This window comes from Phyllobates terribilis, unplaced genomic scaffold, assembly GCF_046119375.1.
Source record: "Phyllobates terribilis strain yellow unplaced genomic scaffold, ASM4611937v1 Scaffold_13__5_contigs__length_258822181, whole genome shotgun sequence".
Classification (NCBI taxonomy): Eukaryota; Metazoa; Chordata; class Amphibia; order Anura; family Dendrobatidae; genus Phyllobates; species Phyllobates terribilis.
The window spans coordinates 117,302,796-117,322,094 of record NW_027362773.1 but is presented as its reverse complement, the minus strand read 5'-3'; the positions used below and the strand labels follow the sequence as shown (position 1 = coordinate 117,322,094).

Sequence of the window (19,299 nt, the reverse complement as noted above, 5' to 3'; positions counted from 1 at the left end):
TTACATCACAGTTGGATCAGCCTGTAGTGTGTTTTTCCACTTTAATTTTGGGGGTGACTCCAAATCCAGGCCTCCATTGGTTAATAAATTTGATTTCCATTGATGATTTTTGTGTGATTTTGTTGTCAGCACATTCAACTTTGTACAGAACAAAGTATTCAATGAGAATATTTCATTCATTCAGATCTAGGATGGGTTATTTGAGCGTTCCCTTTATTTTTTTGAGCAGTGTGTGTGTGTGTGTGTATATATATATATATATATATATATATATATATATATATATATATATATATAAATTTTTTTTTTTTTTTTACCTAGTCCCACTATGGGACTTGAACATAATTTGATCTGATATTTCTTTTACTTATTTATAATACATTACAATAAAGATCAGTTGTCCACTGATATACAGCCTATTAGACTCTGCTTCTAGTAGGACCTAATAGGCTTCCGTAGCCGGCAGACCCTGAGGCCTTTTCTTGGCCTCTGGCTGCAATGCCTAATTGGGTACAAATGGATTCCATTCCCTCTATCAACCACCTGGATGCTGTGGTTGCTATTGACCATAGCATCCAGGGGGTTGAATGCCACGATCTGTGCCAGATCAATCCCGGCCGAGATGCTCTGGTCAATAGCGCCCGATGCAGCACTGTGTATACACCTGATATCTGCTGCTGGTAGGGCGACCTCAGATTTGTTGCTGAAAAATTTTCACTTTCTCCAGAGAAGTTTCTGAATTTTTGTTTAATATATCAGAAAAAAAAGAGCTTTAATTGACTATATACAAATTGATCAGCACTCGTTAGTGGCCCTGTTACTCCGATCGGTCCCTAGGCTGTATGCATTTTGTCGGCAGCATATTCCCTATTTGCCCTGGGAAATGTGCTGCCATCAGCAATAATTTAATGCCCCGCATAAATCCAAGTAGTAGACATACGAGTGTAGACTTTTACAGATTGCCGCTGGGTTCACACTTTTTTATGGTGCTGATTTTCCGCAAATAAAATCCGTAGCTTTTTTTTTACATTAACAGTCAAGTGCACTTTATTTCAATCACATATTTGCACTATTTATTTTTTTTTGCAGCTTCTGTGCAAAAATTTAGTTTTTTGGTGCGTTTTGGAAACACTTTTTAGGTGCAGTTTTCACTTGTTTATTTGGGGCAGGTTTAACCGTTGTAGACCAACAAAGAGGTATAAAGAACTACAATTTAGACAATTATTAATACATAATTTTTATTGAATACATGAAAAAAATAAAAACAGACAACAAGACCAAAATTAAAAATAAATGTAAAACATAATTAAAATAAGAGTCAAGAGGGGGAAGGGGGATGCTCACAAAAAATGTAGTCCGATGGGTCCATCACATAGATTTCTCACTAGTGGTGTGAGGGGGCCAGGGTATGTTCACTGAGTACTCCCTTTATATTGATGTGGTCTCCCATATTTGGATGCATTACATGAATTGCTCAGGACCTCCCCATTAGTGAGAGCCTGCATATGGCAGGAATTTAAGAAAATGTATGGCAGCTAATCTTTCCTGAATGGATATTCTGTGGTGAATTAAATTAGTTTTTTCCTATATTTATTGCACAAGCACTTTATGTTTAATGAAATATGTATAGTATATATATTATTGCCATCACATTTCTACTTTTTAAGTGACTATATATGCCTAATTTATAATAGTGTGGGATTCCTTTGGGCTAATTAATGTGCTTCTCTATATATGGCGGTATTTATAGCAATAATTCAACACTTATTGTTCTGTTATTATTATATTATTTTTACTTAATCTTTCTAAGTTTGGATAATAACTATTGATAATCAATATATTCTTTGCACTGGCACTTTATATATTTTTTACATTCTTGGTATATATTGACACTATACCGCCATATCTAGCTGAGTATGTTTGTTGAAATGGTGACTATGAATAATTTACATAGCAATTAAATCTATGTGATGGACCCATCGGACTACATTTTTTGTGAGCATCCCCCTTCCCCCTCTTGACTCTTATTTTAATTATGTTTTACATTTATTTTTAATTTTGGTCTTGTTGTCTGTTTTTATTTTTTTCATGTATTCAATAAAAATTATGTATTAATAATTGTCTAAATTGTAGTTCTTTATACCTCTTTGTTGGTCTACTTTGTATAGTTTGAGGTATTTTGTTATATACTTGTTGAAACCTGTGGTATTTCCTTCTTCTATAGGATCTATTCAGGTTTAACTGTTGACCTGCATTTTTTTGTTGCATTTTTTTTTCTGTGTATTTTCTAAAAAAAATGCAAATAAATGATTGAATAATTACTAAAAATATATGCATAAAATCCACATCAAATATGTAACCTGTGAACTGAGCCTTGAATGAGGCCTGATGGGCATTGTCCTGTAGAAACTGCACAAAGGGAACAGTGATCTCTGAAATACTCTGCGTCCCATATACTATACGAGTGGTTACGGGTATACACCTACTGTCATTAAAGTCGTCCTATCTTGGGCCAAACTCTGCGACTGCGCAATGGAAAACTTCCGGTGACTGTGGTAAGAAGAGGGAGGATACAGGACTTAAGAGAGAGGAACTGATCTATCTGCAGAAACCACAGTGACGCTGAGAAGTATAATGTACAGAGGACATAGGGGAGACGGTGACGACTGAGCAACAAGACAAGGATAAAATGTCTCATAAAGTACCAGGGAGATAGCAGAGGAGACCTGATTACTTACACAGCAACTGGAAGACATGGATGGCCAACAGGGTCCAACCATTGACCACCTAATGGATGGAGCTCTGGTCACATGGGTAAGAAAGCCTTGTCTTGCATTTTTGTCTTTATGCAAAAATCATAGATGGATTAATTTAGTGTGATGTATAGAAACACACATCATCAGAGGTGTCAGTACAATGCCACCTGGGGGTGCACAATGCAACGGCGAAACATGGGTTGCAATCTCTGCAAACTATCCCAATAAAAATGTCCCATCAGCGCCCAAGTAGAGCAAATAATGCCCCTTTTTTAAAGTATTAATTCCTCCTTAAAAGTAATGATGTCCATTTTTTGCCCACTCGAAAAGTAATAATGCCATCCGCCACGAAAAAGTTTATACTCCAGTAATCGAATCCTCTTTTCTGCCCCTGCACAACAAGGACGGGCACAGGTGACATCATTGTGCCGCTTGTGCCAGGGCGCTGACATCTTGTAGGCCTACAGCGGCATACAGGACGGGCAGCACTGTGGCCCCTTTCTCTACCTTAATGTTGATGCCGATACAGCTCAAAGTGACGCTCACCTGGAGATCGGAGGAATCCGGCACAAGCACCAGATCTTTAGCGTTGGCACCACTGCTACTTTTTATTTTCTCTAGAAATAATGCGTCCATATATATTCCCCCTGAAATGTGGTATATTATTGCATATCATACTTTTCACATATCTCTATGTATCATTAGTGCAGCAAGTGTTGAGGAAATTGTATGTTGAGCAAATCCATTTCATCATTTTCAGACGTTTTCTGTCGCCTCCACTCCCCCTCCAGGCTCATCAGCCCTCCGTACATCCAGATGCTAATCATGCAGATCTCAACGCGTTTCGGACGACTTTACTGCCATTTATTATTTGCTGAAGATTTGCTGTTTTATTTGTCCCCAGATATAGCGGAGCTGAGCTTGTCATATAGTACAACAAATATCACAATATCTTATTTGTGGATTTGCATAGGAATATAGGTCAAACTACTAAAGGTTAGGAGTTATACAAATACACAAAACAAACAGCGACACGACAGCTTTGCTCCATCTGTGTGTACCCCATTGTGTACGTGGAATAGACAAGGAAGGGAAAAAAAAACACTAGAGGACATTACTAAGACAGTGGAAATGTAGTCCAGGTCGTCTGTAGATGCGGCAAAATTATCACAGTGGTGCAGACTGTGTGACCGATACGCCACATATTGCTAAATAAGAAAACTTATGCCAACTCTTACTGGTTTAGACCATTAATTTGCAAAAGAAAACTGGCGCGCACTAATGATAAACTCTGCACGTTACCACTCCTCCTCTTGATCATGCGAGTATGACAGATATGCTGATTCTTTCTGCATAAAATATTAATAACAATGTATCCAGCTCAGACGTTGGTAAAATCTGCAATGATTATTTAAGAATCATTTAATCAGTAGTTTCTGTACTTCCACAGATTGTCCATGGGAAACAAGCAATGCATTTCTGGTGCATGTAGCACTCTTACGCATGGCGGCTGCTCATGGACAATCTCTGGATATCCACCATGAGTAAGGTTGCTACACACACCTAAAAAGTGTTGGTGGCTTCTCATGGACAATCTCTGGATGTACCCCCTGAGTATGGTTGCTACACACACCCAAAACGCGTTGGTCGTTTCTCATGGATAATCTCTGGATATCCACCATGAGTAAGGTTGCTACACACACCAGAAACGCCTTGGTGGTTTCTCATGGACAATCTGTAGATGTACACCATGAGTATGGTTTCTGCACACACCCCCAAAACGCGTTGGAGGTTTCTCATGAACAATCTGTAGGTGTACACCATGGGTAAGGTTGCTAAACACACCAGAAATGCATTGGTGGTTTCTCATGAACAATCTGTAGATGTACCCCCTGAGTATGGTTGCTACACACACCCAAAACGCGTTGGTGGTTTTTCATGGGTAATCTCTGGATATACACCATGAGTAAGGTTGCTACACACACCAGAAACGCGTTGGTGGTTTCTCATGGACAATCTGTAGATGTACACCATGAGTAAGAGGGCTAAAAACACCAGAATCACGTATATGGTTTCACACACCCAAAACACATTGATGGTTTCTCATGGATAATCTCTGAATGTACACTATATGTAAGGGGGCTACACAGACCCCAAACACATTGGTGGTTTCTCATGGACAATCTTTAAATGTTTTTATGAGTAATGGTGCTACACACACCAGAAACGCGTTGATGTTTTTCATGAAATCTCTCTAGATGTACGCTATGAGTAAGGGTATTACACACACCCTAAACACATTGTTGGTTGCTCATGGACAATCTGTAGATATACGCTATGAGTAAGGGTGCTAGGGTGCTACACACACCCAAAACGCGTTAGTGGACAATCTCTGGATATAGTATATATTCGGAGTGCACACATGAGGTTTCTTGGAGGTGCACGTGAAATGGGAGTGGGATCCCAATATACATCAAGAGAATTATTCACTGTACACTCAATGGGTCAAGCAGAAGTGAAGATGTTTATTTACAGTGTTACAAGTGGTGCAGCGTTGCATCCTATAAGAATACCTTCATGCTTCTGGCTTCTCCTTACTCCTCTACTGTGACATTTTGAAAAAAATTCACCAAATTGAAATGTAATTTATTTATAGTCACAATCAAGAAGCAATTTTCTTTTATGTGAATGTTTCACTTGTACCACTATAAATAAACATCTTCACTTCTGCTTGACCCATCGAGTGTGCAGTGAATAATTCTCTTAATCCCTGGATATACACCACGAATATGGGTGCTATACACACCAGAAACGTGTTGGTGGTTTCTCATGGACAATCTCTGGATGAAAGCCATGAGTAAGGGTGCTGCACATTTCTTTAAATGTGAATTATTAGTGCAGATCCTGAAGCACTGGTGTTTTCATTCAATGACCCTTCAGTCTTATTAATACATCTTGTTTTAGTAATTACTTGAATTTTTCATATAATACACATAATAGAAAATGCAAGTTTTGCTCTGAGCTGTGCCCAATCCTCCATTTTTCTACCTGGAAATGCGTGGTTACATTAACAATTGGACATTACCATTTTTTTTTCACTGTGATGTTTTGCTCCTTCACTGTTCAATCAGTGCTGATAGTGTGAGACTGTGGAGAGACTCGGTGTTATGCTAGGTATGGGAAGGACCCAGCGTACGATGATGGGAAAAGGGGGAAAGCCAAGCAACTAGGGAAAGGGAGAGTGGAGACCCCTAGGTAAATCTAACAACACCCTGACGCCCCTAACGTCCCTAAATAGGTTCCGCACCTATCACCGAGCAGGATACCTTAGCCCTGGCTGTCCCTAGAGCTAGGCCCTAGGTAGGGAGGGGGAGGGGTGAGCACTAGTCAGCACCACTGCAACTGAAGACAAACAAGGGAAACAGACAAGGGGATACACTTAGCTTTAAGAAGACACCAGAAGGATTACGGCTACAATCCACAAAGGAACTCCAAGAAGAATCTTGCCGACTCCAAAACTCCAGACCTGAACAGAGGACTTTACTCTATCACCAGCGATTCTCTGGAGCAACTGAGTGTATTTAAAGATCCAGCAAGGGTGTGTTAATTAGCAGCAGAAGGTATAGATCACCGCTGGGTCCTAGAGAGGGAGGTGTCTGCAAGGCCAAGCACAGAGACCTTCTACAGACGGATCCAGAATGACTGTCTGTCAAACCTGACACACCCGTGACACCCGGGAGGAAAGAAAATACCCAGTTACTAAATTAGAAATCCATTCCAAGGGGAATAACAAAGGAATGGTACAAAGCTGACTTTTGAGAAAAAGTTGCTCCAAAATTGTTATTTCATAGGAAATACCAGTATTTACTAATAGAGATATGTCAAAAGGGATGACTGATCCTATTTAAAGGAATCTTCCAGTTTTGGGCAGCATTTGAAACATGAATGTATTTTATGCAGGAATTTAAGAAATATCTTTGCCTTTTTGTTTCCATACCCTTTTGGACTAGGGGCTTGATAAAAGCAAAATAGCTTATTTTTTACTATGGCTACCTAAATATATACTGTACATTAATTAAAATAAATGGTAATATCCCTTTAAGTTACTCTATAAGAGGGGCTTACAAGGAGCTCAGCGCCTCTCCTTTTTGCCCATTATACTAGACAAAGATCATACATTCACAACAAATACATATAAGTAAATACGATGATTGTGTCAATACCAAACAAATAACCAAAAGATAGACACATCCACCAAAAATAATAATACAATTTATCACTTTTATTCAATACTTGATAATAAAAACATAGTAAAAACACACAAAAATAGTAACAAAAGGGAAAGGTGATAAAGACACTCACATACAGAGAACACTTAGGGTAAAATATGTTAACCTATTAATTGGACAGGTATCACATGCGAAAAAATCAAATGTATCTTACGTGTATACATCCACAAAAAAGTGCACTGTGCTATTGCATAAAGGGTAAATATATAAATAAATAAATATAAATATAATTATCATCATATTTATAATAAATAAATCCAAGTGGATAAATAATGAATCAATATAACTATATGTATAAACATATTAAGGATATTGCACTAAGATAGTAAAACTTTTGGTTACTTCCAAAGATCATACATTGTTGTGAAACGCGGTAACAAAGGACGGTGACTTTAAGTCAGGACAAGTGGTCACACTGCAGTTAAAAGCAGGTTGCAACATCGGATTATATGTCCATCTGTGTCCCTTCCTCATTTTGTCTTTGTGTCACCAGAAGCGAATTATCAACAATGTGACTAATGCAGTCATCTGTGCACAATCACCACAAGTTTGGGTGCCTTCACATTTGACAAATTTTCAGAGTCAAATGATCTCCATTTCGTAAATATTTACTGACTGACGGTCACTGAATAGCGTGTTCACACCAGCGGACCTGGCATCAGATGCGCACTGATCTAATATCATAGGCTGCCATTGTTCTCAGCAGCACAAGACCTGTTTACATAGAACGATGAGCTGCCGAGAACGATGGTCTTTTGTGCAAACCAAAAGATCATATCGAGGACACCATGAGTAAGGCACTTGACCAGAAACGCGTTGCTAGTATGGATTTTTTATGAATTTGCTGTACCTGCTTTAACCCCTTTACCCCCCAGGGTGGTTTGCACGTTAATGACCAGGCCAATTTTTACAATTCTGACCACTGTCACTTTATGAGGTAATTACTCTGGAACGCTTCAATGGATCCCCCTGATTCTGAGACTGTTTTTTCATGACATATTGTACTTCATGATAGTGGTAAAATTTCTTCGATATCACTTGCGTTTATTTGTGAAAAAAACGGAAATTTGGCAAAAATTTTGAAAATTTTGCAATTTTCAAAATTTTAATTTTTATGCCCTTAAATCAGAGAGATATGTCACACAAAATAGTTAATAAATAACATTTCCCACATGTCTACTTTACATCAGCACAATTTTGGAACCAATTTTTTTTTTTTATTGGGGAGCTATAAGGGTTAAAAGTTGACTAGCGATTTCTCATTTTTCCAACAAAATTTACAAAACCATTTTTTTAGGGACCACATCACATTTGAAGTCACTTTGAGGGGTCTTTATGACAGAAAATACCCAAAAGTGACACCATTCTAAAAACTGCACCCCTCAAGGTGCTCCAAACCACATTCAAGAACTTTATTAACCCTTCAGGAATTTTTGGAATGTGGAAGAAAAAAATTAACATTTAACTTTTTTCACAAAAATGTTACTTTAGACCCAATTTTTTTTATTTTCGCAGGGGTAACAGGAAAAAATTGACCCCAACATTTGTTTTGCAATTTCCCCTGGGCACGCAGATACCCCATATGTGGGGAAAAAACACTGATTGGGCGCACGGCAGGGTTCGGAAGGGAAGGAGCACCATTTGACTTTTTGATTGTAAAATTTGTGTGCGCGCGCGATCGCCATGACATATTAATACGGGTCAGGCTCTTAAAGCCCAGGGCACAGACGCGTATTAATACGTCATGGGCTTTAAAGGGGTTAAACACATTAGAATAAAGAATTGAAGAAATTTTAATATACATTCATTGAGCCATTAAAGTTACTGGACAAGATCTTCAAATTGATGGACATTTCACTGGCGGCGAAGACACGGCTCCGTACATAGTTTAGTCTTCTCTGTGGTAACATACGGATGCGAATCCTGGACTATAAAGAAGCAAGATAGAAGAATCAACGCTTTCGAAATGTGATGCTGGAGAAGGATGTTATCAACGCAATGGATGGCAAGAAGAACAAACAAATCAATTGTGGAACAAATCAAGCCAGACATGTCACTGGAAACAAGGATCACCAAGCTACGACTTGTCTACCTTGGACACATCATACAAAGAGAGCAATCACTGGAGAAGGACATCATGGTGGGAAGAATAGAAGGAACAAGGCGAAGAGGAAGACCAGCAACCCGATGGCTTGATACAATCAAGATAACGGTGGAGAAGACCCTGGTGGTCCTATCTAGGCTTGCACAAGATTGATCTTCCTATAGATTGTTCATCAATTAAGTCGCCATGGCTCGAGACTGAGCCGAAGACCGTTAAAGAAAAATTAGTTGAGCCAGACTATTCTTTCTTTTGCACCAGGCCAGTGGTGAGATTTTGAGCCCTGAGTACCGGCCTATGTGGAGCCGTCTATTTTCACCTTTACAAACCATATTGATGACGCCCCTCTGCAAAGCCTTCTGCACTGGTGAAAGGGCATGATGTGGAGTTTTTGGAAAGCTGGCATCACTCCTTATGGGCTCTGCGTTGGCTGCCAGTATTGATGATGGTCAGTCACGCAGTAAATGTCCCCAAAGATCGTTTAGAAATGTGTCTTGAGTATGGTTAATGCAGCTTTACTAGTGGAGTATTTGCACTCAGGATTGAGACTCTGCACTTGGAAAGCTTGAGCAGAATTATGTCATCTTCTAGACTCTACAAAGTCTTGGCAATTGTATCCAATAAAACTTAGAATCTATAGTCAGTGAGAGCAGCGACGTAGCATGGGTTGCCAGCACCCTATGCAATGCAAGAAGTGGTGGTCTACTACGTGATCCAATTGTATCGGAGTCATGTTGTTTCCGATACAGTTCAAAGTGGCCCTCACCGAAGTGGCCCTCACCGAAGAACAAGGTCAACCAATCAGAAGTCCGGGGCATGTGAGTCGTCACCGGATTTTTGCTGCTAACAATGCCACTGTTACTTTCTACTTTTTTCTTTAGAAATTTTGTAGCCCTTATAATTGTTGAACCAAGGGCTATAGCACCTGTGACGATCAGGTAATATTTCCTCATATTGTAAATTAATGGAGCATATAGGCAGAAGCAAACCATTTTCCCTATTCCCCTAGTTCAGTATCCGTTCCGCAAACGTCTCTATAATAAAACAATTTTTTTACAGAAGTTGTGGCTTCTTACAAAAACAAAAAGTTCCATAACTCAGTAGATAATAATTTACAAACGTGATGGTTGCGATGAATTGAGGGACATTTCTATGTAATGGGTCATGTGAGCGCATAAACATTTTCAGTAAAATCCATTATTTGTAATTGTGAGCCACAAAACGGTAAAAAGTCATGTAAACCATGTCAAATAAAGGTAATTATGTAGCGTTCTTCCAACTCGCATGCAATGTAGTTTAAAAATCTATGAAAATGAACAAATGAAAGTCAGACATTGCTTTTCAACCCTGCTTCCACAGAATTAAAAAAAAAAAATGAAATTCATCATTTCTGTCCAGTCCTATTTCATGAGTTTAATTTTTTTTAAACATTCTGTGGAGGGATACCAACAATTTTGACCACGCGTGTATGTTCTTGTGATATGCAAGTTGTTTCTCTCCGTCTACAGAAATTTTCCCAGAACCAGCAGTGTGCAGCACAGGTCCATCCTGTAAAGAGGTTCTGAAAGCTGCCAGCAGGGCATGACCCTGGAAAACCCAGCATTCAACTTTAATTTGTGGGGTTCTGACCATCTCTATGGTGGGTCTACTCATGCATGATGGAGCCACTTCCTGCTCCTGACGGTAGTAACAACTAGTGATGAGCAAGGTGTACGAGTCCCTGCTCTGCATGATTTATAGCTGTTAGACAGCCTCAACACACGCAGGGATTGCCTGTTTGTTAGGGAATCCTTACATATGTTGAGGCTGCCTAACAGCCATAAATCATGCAGACGCAGGGACTTGAACATAATAAATGAGCACGCCAAAGATACTCGGTAAGCACCCGAGCATGCTCAGTTAAAGGATTAAACGAGCACACTCACTAGTCACCACCAAGAAGCCTCCATTTATTATCTTAAATTTCTCAGATTGTTGGCTTTTCTAGACCATATGATTGAAGAATCATTTATTCCCCTGTGTCAACAGAGCAAGGTCAGAAAATCAAGCTCCAAACAGTTTCGTTTTGAGAGCGACAGACAGGAAAATGCCTGAATTGTTAGAGGGATCAAAAGCTATAAAGGCTCGTCAGAAGTCATGGGTGGCTTAGCAGTTATTTCAGTTTTATCATGTGTCTAATGAGACAGCTATCTCTGGTGGCAGCTTATCTCATGGGATAATGGAAGGATCTGATGTTGGAAGATAATAAACCTAACCCTCCTTTCAGAGTAAGCGAGTCCCTGTACACATGAGGCCTCATTCACACGTCCATGTTGTAGCAAAGCCAGGTAGGACTGGGTTAAATTTTAGCACTACAGATCTTGATTAATTGCATATGACTAGCTTTGACTAAGAACCAGGAAATGGGTTCACCCTGAGTCAGTCTGCTAGAGGATGTTGAGCAAAGTGCAGTGTGTTGAAGCTGATGAGTGAGCAGCCAAAATGTGAGCTGTAGCTGGGTGAGAGACAAGCAAGGGTCTGTCTCTGAATGGAGACTGCACGGGTCAGCTAACAAAGCTGAGCAGTCTGTGTGTTGGAGCTGCAGAGAACCGTGTGGAAGCGGCAGCTTGTTCAGTGTGAACTGTGCATGGAGTTGAACACTTCTGTTGAGCGCTGGAAGCACAGTCTGTGAAAAAAGATGGATATGTTAATAGCGCCATCGATTAAAATGGCAACGTGTTCTTCTCATGAAAAAAAGCAGATAAAATATGTGCGTACAACACAGACGTCTGGGTGCAGCCTTGGATGGTTGGTTGTTCCCTCAGAAATCAAATTCTTTGATTGCCAAGAGTGTGCAAAGCAGTCATTAAAGCTAAAGGTGGCTACTTTGAAGAACCTAGAATATAAGACATATTTTCAGTTGTTTCACACTTTTTTGTTAAGTATATAATTCCACATGTGTTAATTCATAGTTTTGATGCCTTCAGTGTGAATGTACAATTTTCAAAGTCATGAAAATACAGAAAAATCTTTAAACTTTTGGTCTGTACTGTACGTGAAAAACTGATGACACTTGGACCATATTCTGATTAAAGTCTGGTCAAAATAATGGGTCAGTTTTTCTCATATTTGAGAAAAATTTACATCTGAATGATGCCTGAGTGTGTATGGTCTTAAGAGATATCAATGTATCCTGTACCTGCAGAAATTCATCTCTATAATACACTTGGTTTGAGTAAAATCATTTCTTAGATACACCTTATTTATTTATTTTTTTATTTAGGAACAAAACATAAAACATAGCAAGTGACACGCCCCCTAGGACCGTGGGGTACTCGCCACCGGATCGGTTGGTTCCTTGGGATAGTCACGGGGGCATGACCTGGTCCCGGGCCCTAGGCGGTCAGTAAAAAGGACAGTTTATTTAGGGGACAAGTTTTGTGACGCCACCAGTGGTATGCAGCTATAGGTGGCCGCCGCCGCTACTGAAAGAGACCCCTGGGGATGTTGGTGACGCAGCTGGGATGGATTTGCTCCCCACTGGTAGAGCGGGGCCCCATGGCTACTGGTATGGTTTATGTAGGGGATTGTGGATGTTGGGGTGCAGGACTGAGGGTGCAGACAATGATTAGATGACACAAGAATGGCGGTTTCCTCTACCTTTACTTGAGGTTTGATGGTGCAGACCGGGGCACTGGTAACAGAAGGTAATGGAGATCCGGGCAGCCTAGAAGCAATTTGGGATCCACCTCACCAGGTGGGGTTGTAGGCCTTCCTTCTGCGCTGTCCTCTTTGGCCCTGCTGCCTAAAGCTATGCTACGGCCCTCTTTCCTGAGTGATCGTTAAATCCTAGCCCGTATGGCAGGCAGCTCGAGCCTTTTTCCGGTGTGGCTCCTTCGTGGCGGCTCCGGGCTCTAGTACGCTGTTGAGTCGCCGGGTGTTTCGCGGGGCCAGGAGACCTGCAGTCTCCCGCCCTCCGGATTTAGCTGCCGGTACTTCAGTACCCGAACAACCACGGACTCCGGTGCCCGGTTTCTGGCGCTTTTCTCTGGGGCGAGCTAGGTCACAGCTCCCTTCCCCAGGTTCTCCCTCGTCTCTCCTCTCCAGTCTCCAACTGACTTTTCTAACCCCCACCTCCGGGCTCCAATTTAAAGGGGAAGTTCCACTGAAACCTGATTAGAGCTCCCCCTTCTGGTCTGGAGCCAGGAAATGTATTGGATGCTGGTGTTACCTGATAAGGGGACCCCTCCTTGCTTCCAGGCATGGCATCACCCCCTGTGAGGGAGGCAATGCCAATGTGGCAACCGGACTCCTAAACATATTTAGTTCAGGTAAAAACATACTTTGAAAAGTTGGCCAGATACCGAGATTCTCAGATGACTAGTCCAAGGCTGGTCCCCAACAGCTTCTCCCTGCCCTGATCCCCTTGACTGACAGGTCTCTCCCTATACACACATGGGGAGACACCTTTCAGTATAGGGGAGCAGGGCCGGGAGATCTGTTGGGGATCTGCCTTGGACTGGTCACCTGAAACACATGGTCCCAGACCGGCTTTTCAAAGTATGTTTTTCTGAAGTTCTGCAATCAGACGGCTGCAGTAACAAAAGCCAACGTCTGATTCAACCTGCCTGTGATTCGGAAATAATTTATCTCTTGTTTGTTTCTTTTTAACCTTGCATAGTGTTTTAAGGGGTCTTGGGCTTCCTTTGGGCATTTTCCTTAAGGCCAGTGCCAGTGCCTGCTTGTCAATCTGAACAGTGTGCAAATTGAAGTGGTCAGTGGGGCGCTAGAAACTGGATAAGACGCTGGAAAAGGATAAAACAAACCTCTTTATTGAAGTATTAATGCCCACAACGCGTTTCTGCAGCGGTCTGCTGCCTTCATCAGGTGGAGTTATGGGAAAATGGCAGAAACAGGCACTTTTATACATAAAACAAAGGAACTCAATGGGAGGTGCCAAGGGAGAATTTTGTACTTAACCCCTTAATCACCATTAAAAAGACAATTACAATTTAATAACAAAGGGACTTAAAAAAGCATTACAGGTCAATAACTACACATTATAAACTTACTATGAAGATGCAAGATGCAGACATTAACGGCAATGCTTTAAAAATACATACATATAAAAATGCATATATAAATGTTTCCAGCGCCTTATCCAGTTTCTAGCGCCCCACTGACCACTTCAATTTGCACACTGTTCACTTTTCCCTTGGGAGTTGTGGCTGGAGGCTGCAGAGAACTGGATACAATTTCAGCTGCAGGACCTGTAGGACCTGCGATGATGTCATCACCCATGTGACCCCACCCGGAATCACATGATTGGAAGCTCCATCTGCTAATCCAGAGGAAACACTGAAGGCATCGTGGCAGCGCTATCAGCGCCAGTAGCTGTTTAACCTGGGTTGTGCGGTCTGCACAACCCACTCAGGTGAGCAGACCACTGTATCTGCACGTATATTCTACTTCCATACAGGTTCACACAAGCACTGCGCTTTTCCACCCCACCCCCTTTTTTGTCTTGCTTGTCAATCTGAGGCTGAGGCAGCGCTCACTCAGTGCTGGTGACGCGCCCCCTGGGCCGTGGGTACTCGGTGCCGGGCCGGTCGTTGCTAAGGGAGATGTCACAGTGGCGGTGATCCAGTCCGTGACCCAGGGCGGTCAATCCAAAGGGGAATATTTACAGGGGATTTATAGTTTTTATATACAGTTCGTGACGCCACCTGTGGTATGTGGCTATGTGGAGCCGCCGCTGCGGAGCAGGTCCTCTGGAGCTGTTGTTAATGCAGCAGAGTTGGTTTAGCTCTCCACAGGTAGAGCTTAGATCCAGGGCAGTGCTGAGTTGTTATGGATGTTGCGGTGTAGTGCAGGGGGTGATGGCGCAGCAGCAATAACTGACAGAGACGGTGGGGTGCAGTCTTCAGGGTTTTACTCACAGTTGTCAAGTTCCTCGGGTTGCACTGTAGAGCTTACAGCCTCCCACGTTGCGCTGCGTTCACCTGGCAGGAGTTCAGCCAACCCTCAGGTACCTCCAGAGTACATAGCAGGACTCCCTTCTGTGTATTCCTTCTGGCCGTCTCCCTGCACCTCACACCTAGTGTCCCAATCCAGTGACCACGGACCTTGTCGGGCGACGTCTTCTCTGTCCCCTGGGCCCTCTATGGCTACCTTCTTGGTGAGACAGATGTGGATTGTGGCTGCAGTACCTGAAATACTACAGCCTCCGGTTTCCTAGTTGAGACTTGAAGAACTCTGCTAGTTTAGGGACCGGTCACTTCTGTGCGGCCTGACCCCTCCACCGCCTGGCAGATTCGGGCGTACGAGTGGCCTCGAGCACTTCCTGTACCCCTGGGGTCCCTTCCACGTTACTGGAGCCTCTCCTGCTCCTCTCTCCCTCAGTCTGTACTGGGCCTCTCCTCAGGCCCTCCTCCTGCGCAGAGTTCCAACAGAGCTCCTGCTCCTCTCATTGTCCTCCTCTGACTGAACACACACACCCAAGATGGCTTCTCTCTTTATACTATTCCTAACAAGTGCTCCCCTGATTTACTTCCTCCACCCACACCCACTACATGGTTACCCCTACTTTGGTTCCCCCCACTCCAGCCAGGGACAGGGCTCAGCAGGAAGCGCGACACATCTTGCCCTTACAGCTGGTCTGGAGTAGTGTAGTTTTGGATGCAGGTGTTTGGGTCCGGCAGTACTCTATCCTTACCTGAGAGTGAGATACCACACCTCTGGGTGAGATGCAGTACCTCTGTGGCGACTGAACCCTCAGGGGCGCCACATACCCCCCTGGTAAAATACAGCACATCCGCAGGCTGGAACAGAGTATAAACAAGGTATTTCAGACTTGCAAAAATTTTAGAATGCATTCACATATAAGAATAATCATAACTTTTCTTCCCTTTATGGGAGGCACATTTTCTTAAACGTTACTGGTTTCTATATAAAACTCTTTAAAGAACATTTTCTTTATACTCATAAAACATTTCTCACATAAAACATTTCCAATCAAATACAGTGAAGTTCACAGCCGAATGTCCTTTTCACTGGTAAGGTGCACTTTGATGATCATGAGGGACCCGTCCGAAAACCCTCAACGTAGGCCCTGGGCGTGGCTGCAGGGCATAGGTGATCCAGGTGTTGGACCACGTCTTCGGCCAAGCGAAACGGGTTTTTGTTCTGAGGTCTGTCTTGTTGTATAAAACCAATAAGGGGCACTTTAAGAAGTGCAACTATTTACAGGTAAAGTTTTTGGCTGCTCACAGTCCTCAGCCTGTCAGTTTTTGGTACCCTGACCGGGTAATTATGCACACACACAGAACTTTTTAAACTTGCAGTGTCTCTGCTGTACCCTTCCGGGTAACTATATACAGTCTTTAAACTTTTTCTTTCAATTAAACAGTTCAACAGTGGTGCTCCCTCCGGGGAAACACTTGATTTCTGCAGGCTGACCCAGCCGGGTGATCAGCCTTAGACTGCGGGGGCCTAGGAGCAGGTCTGCGGAGTCGGCGCCAGGGATTGGAGGCTTCGCCAGGGGGCCTAGGAGCAGGTCGGTTGAGCAGGCGTCCAGGATCAGAGGTTCCGCCAGGGGGCCTAGGAGCAGGTCAGCGCTGTCTGCGCCCGGGACAGGGAAACTCTTCCTACCAGCTCCCGCGGCTGCTCCTGTGCTGCTCTCTGCCTCCTGGTCCTGGTTAGGCTCCGCCGGGGCTGGGGCGCTGCCGGTGGAGTCCGGTGCTTGCTGCCGTCTGGTCCTCATCTTCTCCAGCACCTCCTTCTTCCAGCCGGTGATGGCTGCTTGCTGGGCCTCTCCCACCCGCTGACTTAGCTCACACATCTCAGCGTGGAGAAATTCCGCATCCTCCAGGGACAGCTTACAGATCACCTTTCCCAGGGTAAGAGGTGTCTCGCTCTGCTGCAGGCCGCAGGCTGGAGTTCCAGGCTCACCTCCCTCCATCTTGCCTGCCGGGTGCGGTCTGTCTTGACTCCTGGAGACCACACCCTGTCTCCCAGTTTTCTTCTTTCCTCCTCCTCTCAACTTTCTGGGGCGGTCCCATGGCTGCTTGCTGTCGGCCACACCTGGGGGCAGCTCCCCCACCTTGATGGACACATCTACATACATGGTCCTTGCTGCTTGGGGCGTGCTCCGCTTTTGGCGCCATTCTGGGACCCGGCCCACGATGGGAGGTTCTATGTTGTCCTTGATAACGCACATAATGGCGCCCGTTCTTCTGGGGTGGGCGCCACATTCAGTATAGAACACAGTCTCTAGACGCACAATACCCGGTGATAATGGGTGGGTGTAACATACCTGGCGGCGTCTTTGCATAGTGGTCCATCTCCCACTGTGCAAGAGCGCGCACTTGATCTCCAATCCAGAATGTCTCTCTGGCTTCCCTCCATGCTGTCTGTTTGCTTCTCTTTCTGCTGCTTAAGGGCGGCGCCCGATCACTTCCTGCTTTTTGTACCTGCTGCAGGCACACCCCTTGTGCGTCCTCAGCCTATTGCTGTCTGTCACCTGGTATTTAACCCAGCTGCTCCAATTAACCCATGCCTGAGCATTGTGTTTCATTCAGTGTGCTCTTTCACTCTGAATGTGTCAGGTCCCCTTCTGTGTTTGCTTGTCTGCCTATCCTGGAGGCTGTATTTCCAGGCCTGTCTGAACACGCTCCTTGCCTGTTCGTTTCGCCTTCTAGGGGCCGCATACCTAGACCCGCTCCTGTATCTTGTCTGTCCTGTCTGAACACGCTCCTAGCCTGTTCCTCCCGCCTTCTAGGGGCTGCATACCTAGACCCGCTCCTGTATATTGCTACTGTGTCTGTTCTTGTCTGTATACCCTTCTAGCCTGTTTTCTGTGTTTCTCTATGTCCGTACCTTTCCTTTTTCTGCAGAGTCTGAACTCTTACCTAACTCCTGCTCGTTGTCACTGTACTCCCGTTTGTGGTCCACTCGCTACTTCACAGCAAGTACCCTGTGGGTATCTGGTTCTGCCTTTCCCTTCCTGTCTGTTCCGTGTGAACAGAGCCCTGTCCCCCCTGCTCTGCCTTGCTCACCGCTCCGGCGGTTCTAGCCTGCTCTGCCGTGCTCACCGCTCCGGCGGTTCTAGCCTGCTCCGCCTTGCTCACCGCTCCGGCAGTTCTAGCCTGCTCTGCCTTTGCTCACCGCTCCGGCGGTTATAGCCTGCTCTGCCTTTGCTCACCGCTCCGGCGGTTCTAGCCTGCTCTGCCTTTGCTCACCGCTCCGGCGGTTCTAGCCTGCTCTGCCTTTGCTCACCGCTCCGGCGGTTCTAGCCTGCTCTGCCTTTGCTCACTGCTCCGGCGGTTCTAGCCTGCTCTGCCTTTGCTCACCGCTCCGGCGGTTCTAGCCTGCTCTGCCTTTGCTCACCGCTCCGGCGGTTCTAGCCTGCTCTGCCTTTGCTCACCGCTCCGGCGGTTCTAGCCTGCTCTGCCTTTGCTCACCGCTCCGGCGGTTCTAGCCTGCTCTGCCTTTGCTCACCGCTCCGGCGGTTCTAGCCTGCTCTGCCTTTGCTCACCGCTCCGGCGGTTCTAGCCTGCTCTGCCTTTGCTCACCGCTTCGGCGGTTCTAGCCTGCTCTGCCTTTGCTCACCGCTTCGGCGGTTCTAGCCTGCTCTGCCTTTGCTCACTGCTCCGGCAGTCTCGCTCTGCTCTGACTCCTTTGCTCACTGCTCCGGCAGTCTCGCTCTGCTCTGACTCCTTTGCTCACTGCCCCGGCAGTCTCGCTCTGCTCTGACTCCTTGCTCACTGCTCCGGCAGTCTCGCTCAGCTCTGACCCTTTGCTCACCGCTCCAGGCGACCTTGTCCTGCTCTACTCTTGCTCACCGCTCCAGGAGGCCTTGTCCTGCTCTACTCTTGCTCACCGCTCCAGGCGGCCTTGTCCTGCTCTACTCTTGCTCACCGCTCCAGGCGGCCTCGTCCTGCTCTACTCTTGCTCACCGCTCCAGGCGGCCTTGTCCTGCTCTACTCTCACTCACCGCTCTAGGCGGTCTCGTCCTGCCCTGCTCTCGCTCACCTCTCTGGGCGGCCTCACTCTGCTGTGTTTGTCCGCCACATCTGTGGTTCTGTTCCTGAGTCCCAGTGTGTACTGGGTCCTATCCCGCCTGTGTTCCTACCTGCTAGTGCCTCCCTGTCTGCACTCTAGCCGTGATTGCCAG

At 44.6% G+C, this 19,299-nt stretch overlaps 1 protein-coding gene across 3 annotated transcripts in view; it reads left to right on the top strand.

Moving 5' to 3' along the window:
- The first annotated feature begins 2,568 nt into the window (after positions 1-2,568).
- CCDC88B (coiled-coil domain containing 88B) overlaps positions 2,569-19,299 on the top strand; it is a 95,364-nt gene continuing 78,633 nt past the window's right edge. For 2 of the 3 annotated variants that reach the window (XM_073658498.1, XM_073658497.1), the window contains exon 1: positions 2,569-2,814. In XM_073658498.1, coding sequence (XP_073514599.1) covers positions 2,755-2,814 — 60 coding nt within the window. In that variant the 5' untranslated portion in view covers positions 2,569-2,754. Of the gene's footprint in view, positions 2,815-14,420; positions 14,560-19,299 lie in introns of those variants that run through there. The other variant, XM_073658499.1, reaches the window with a different exon arrangement.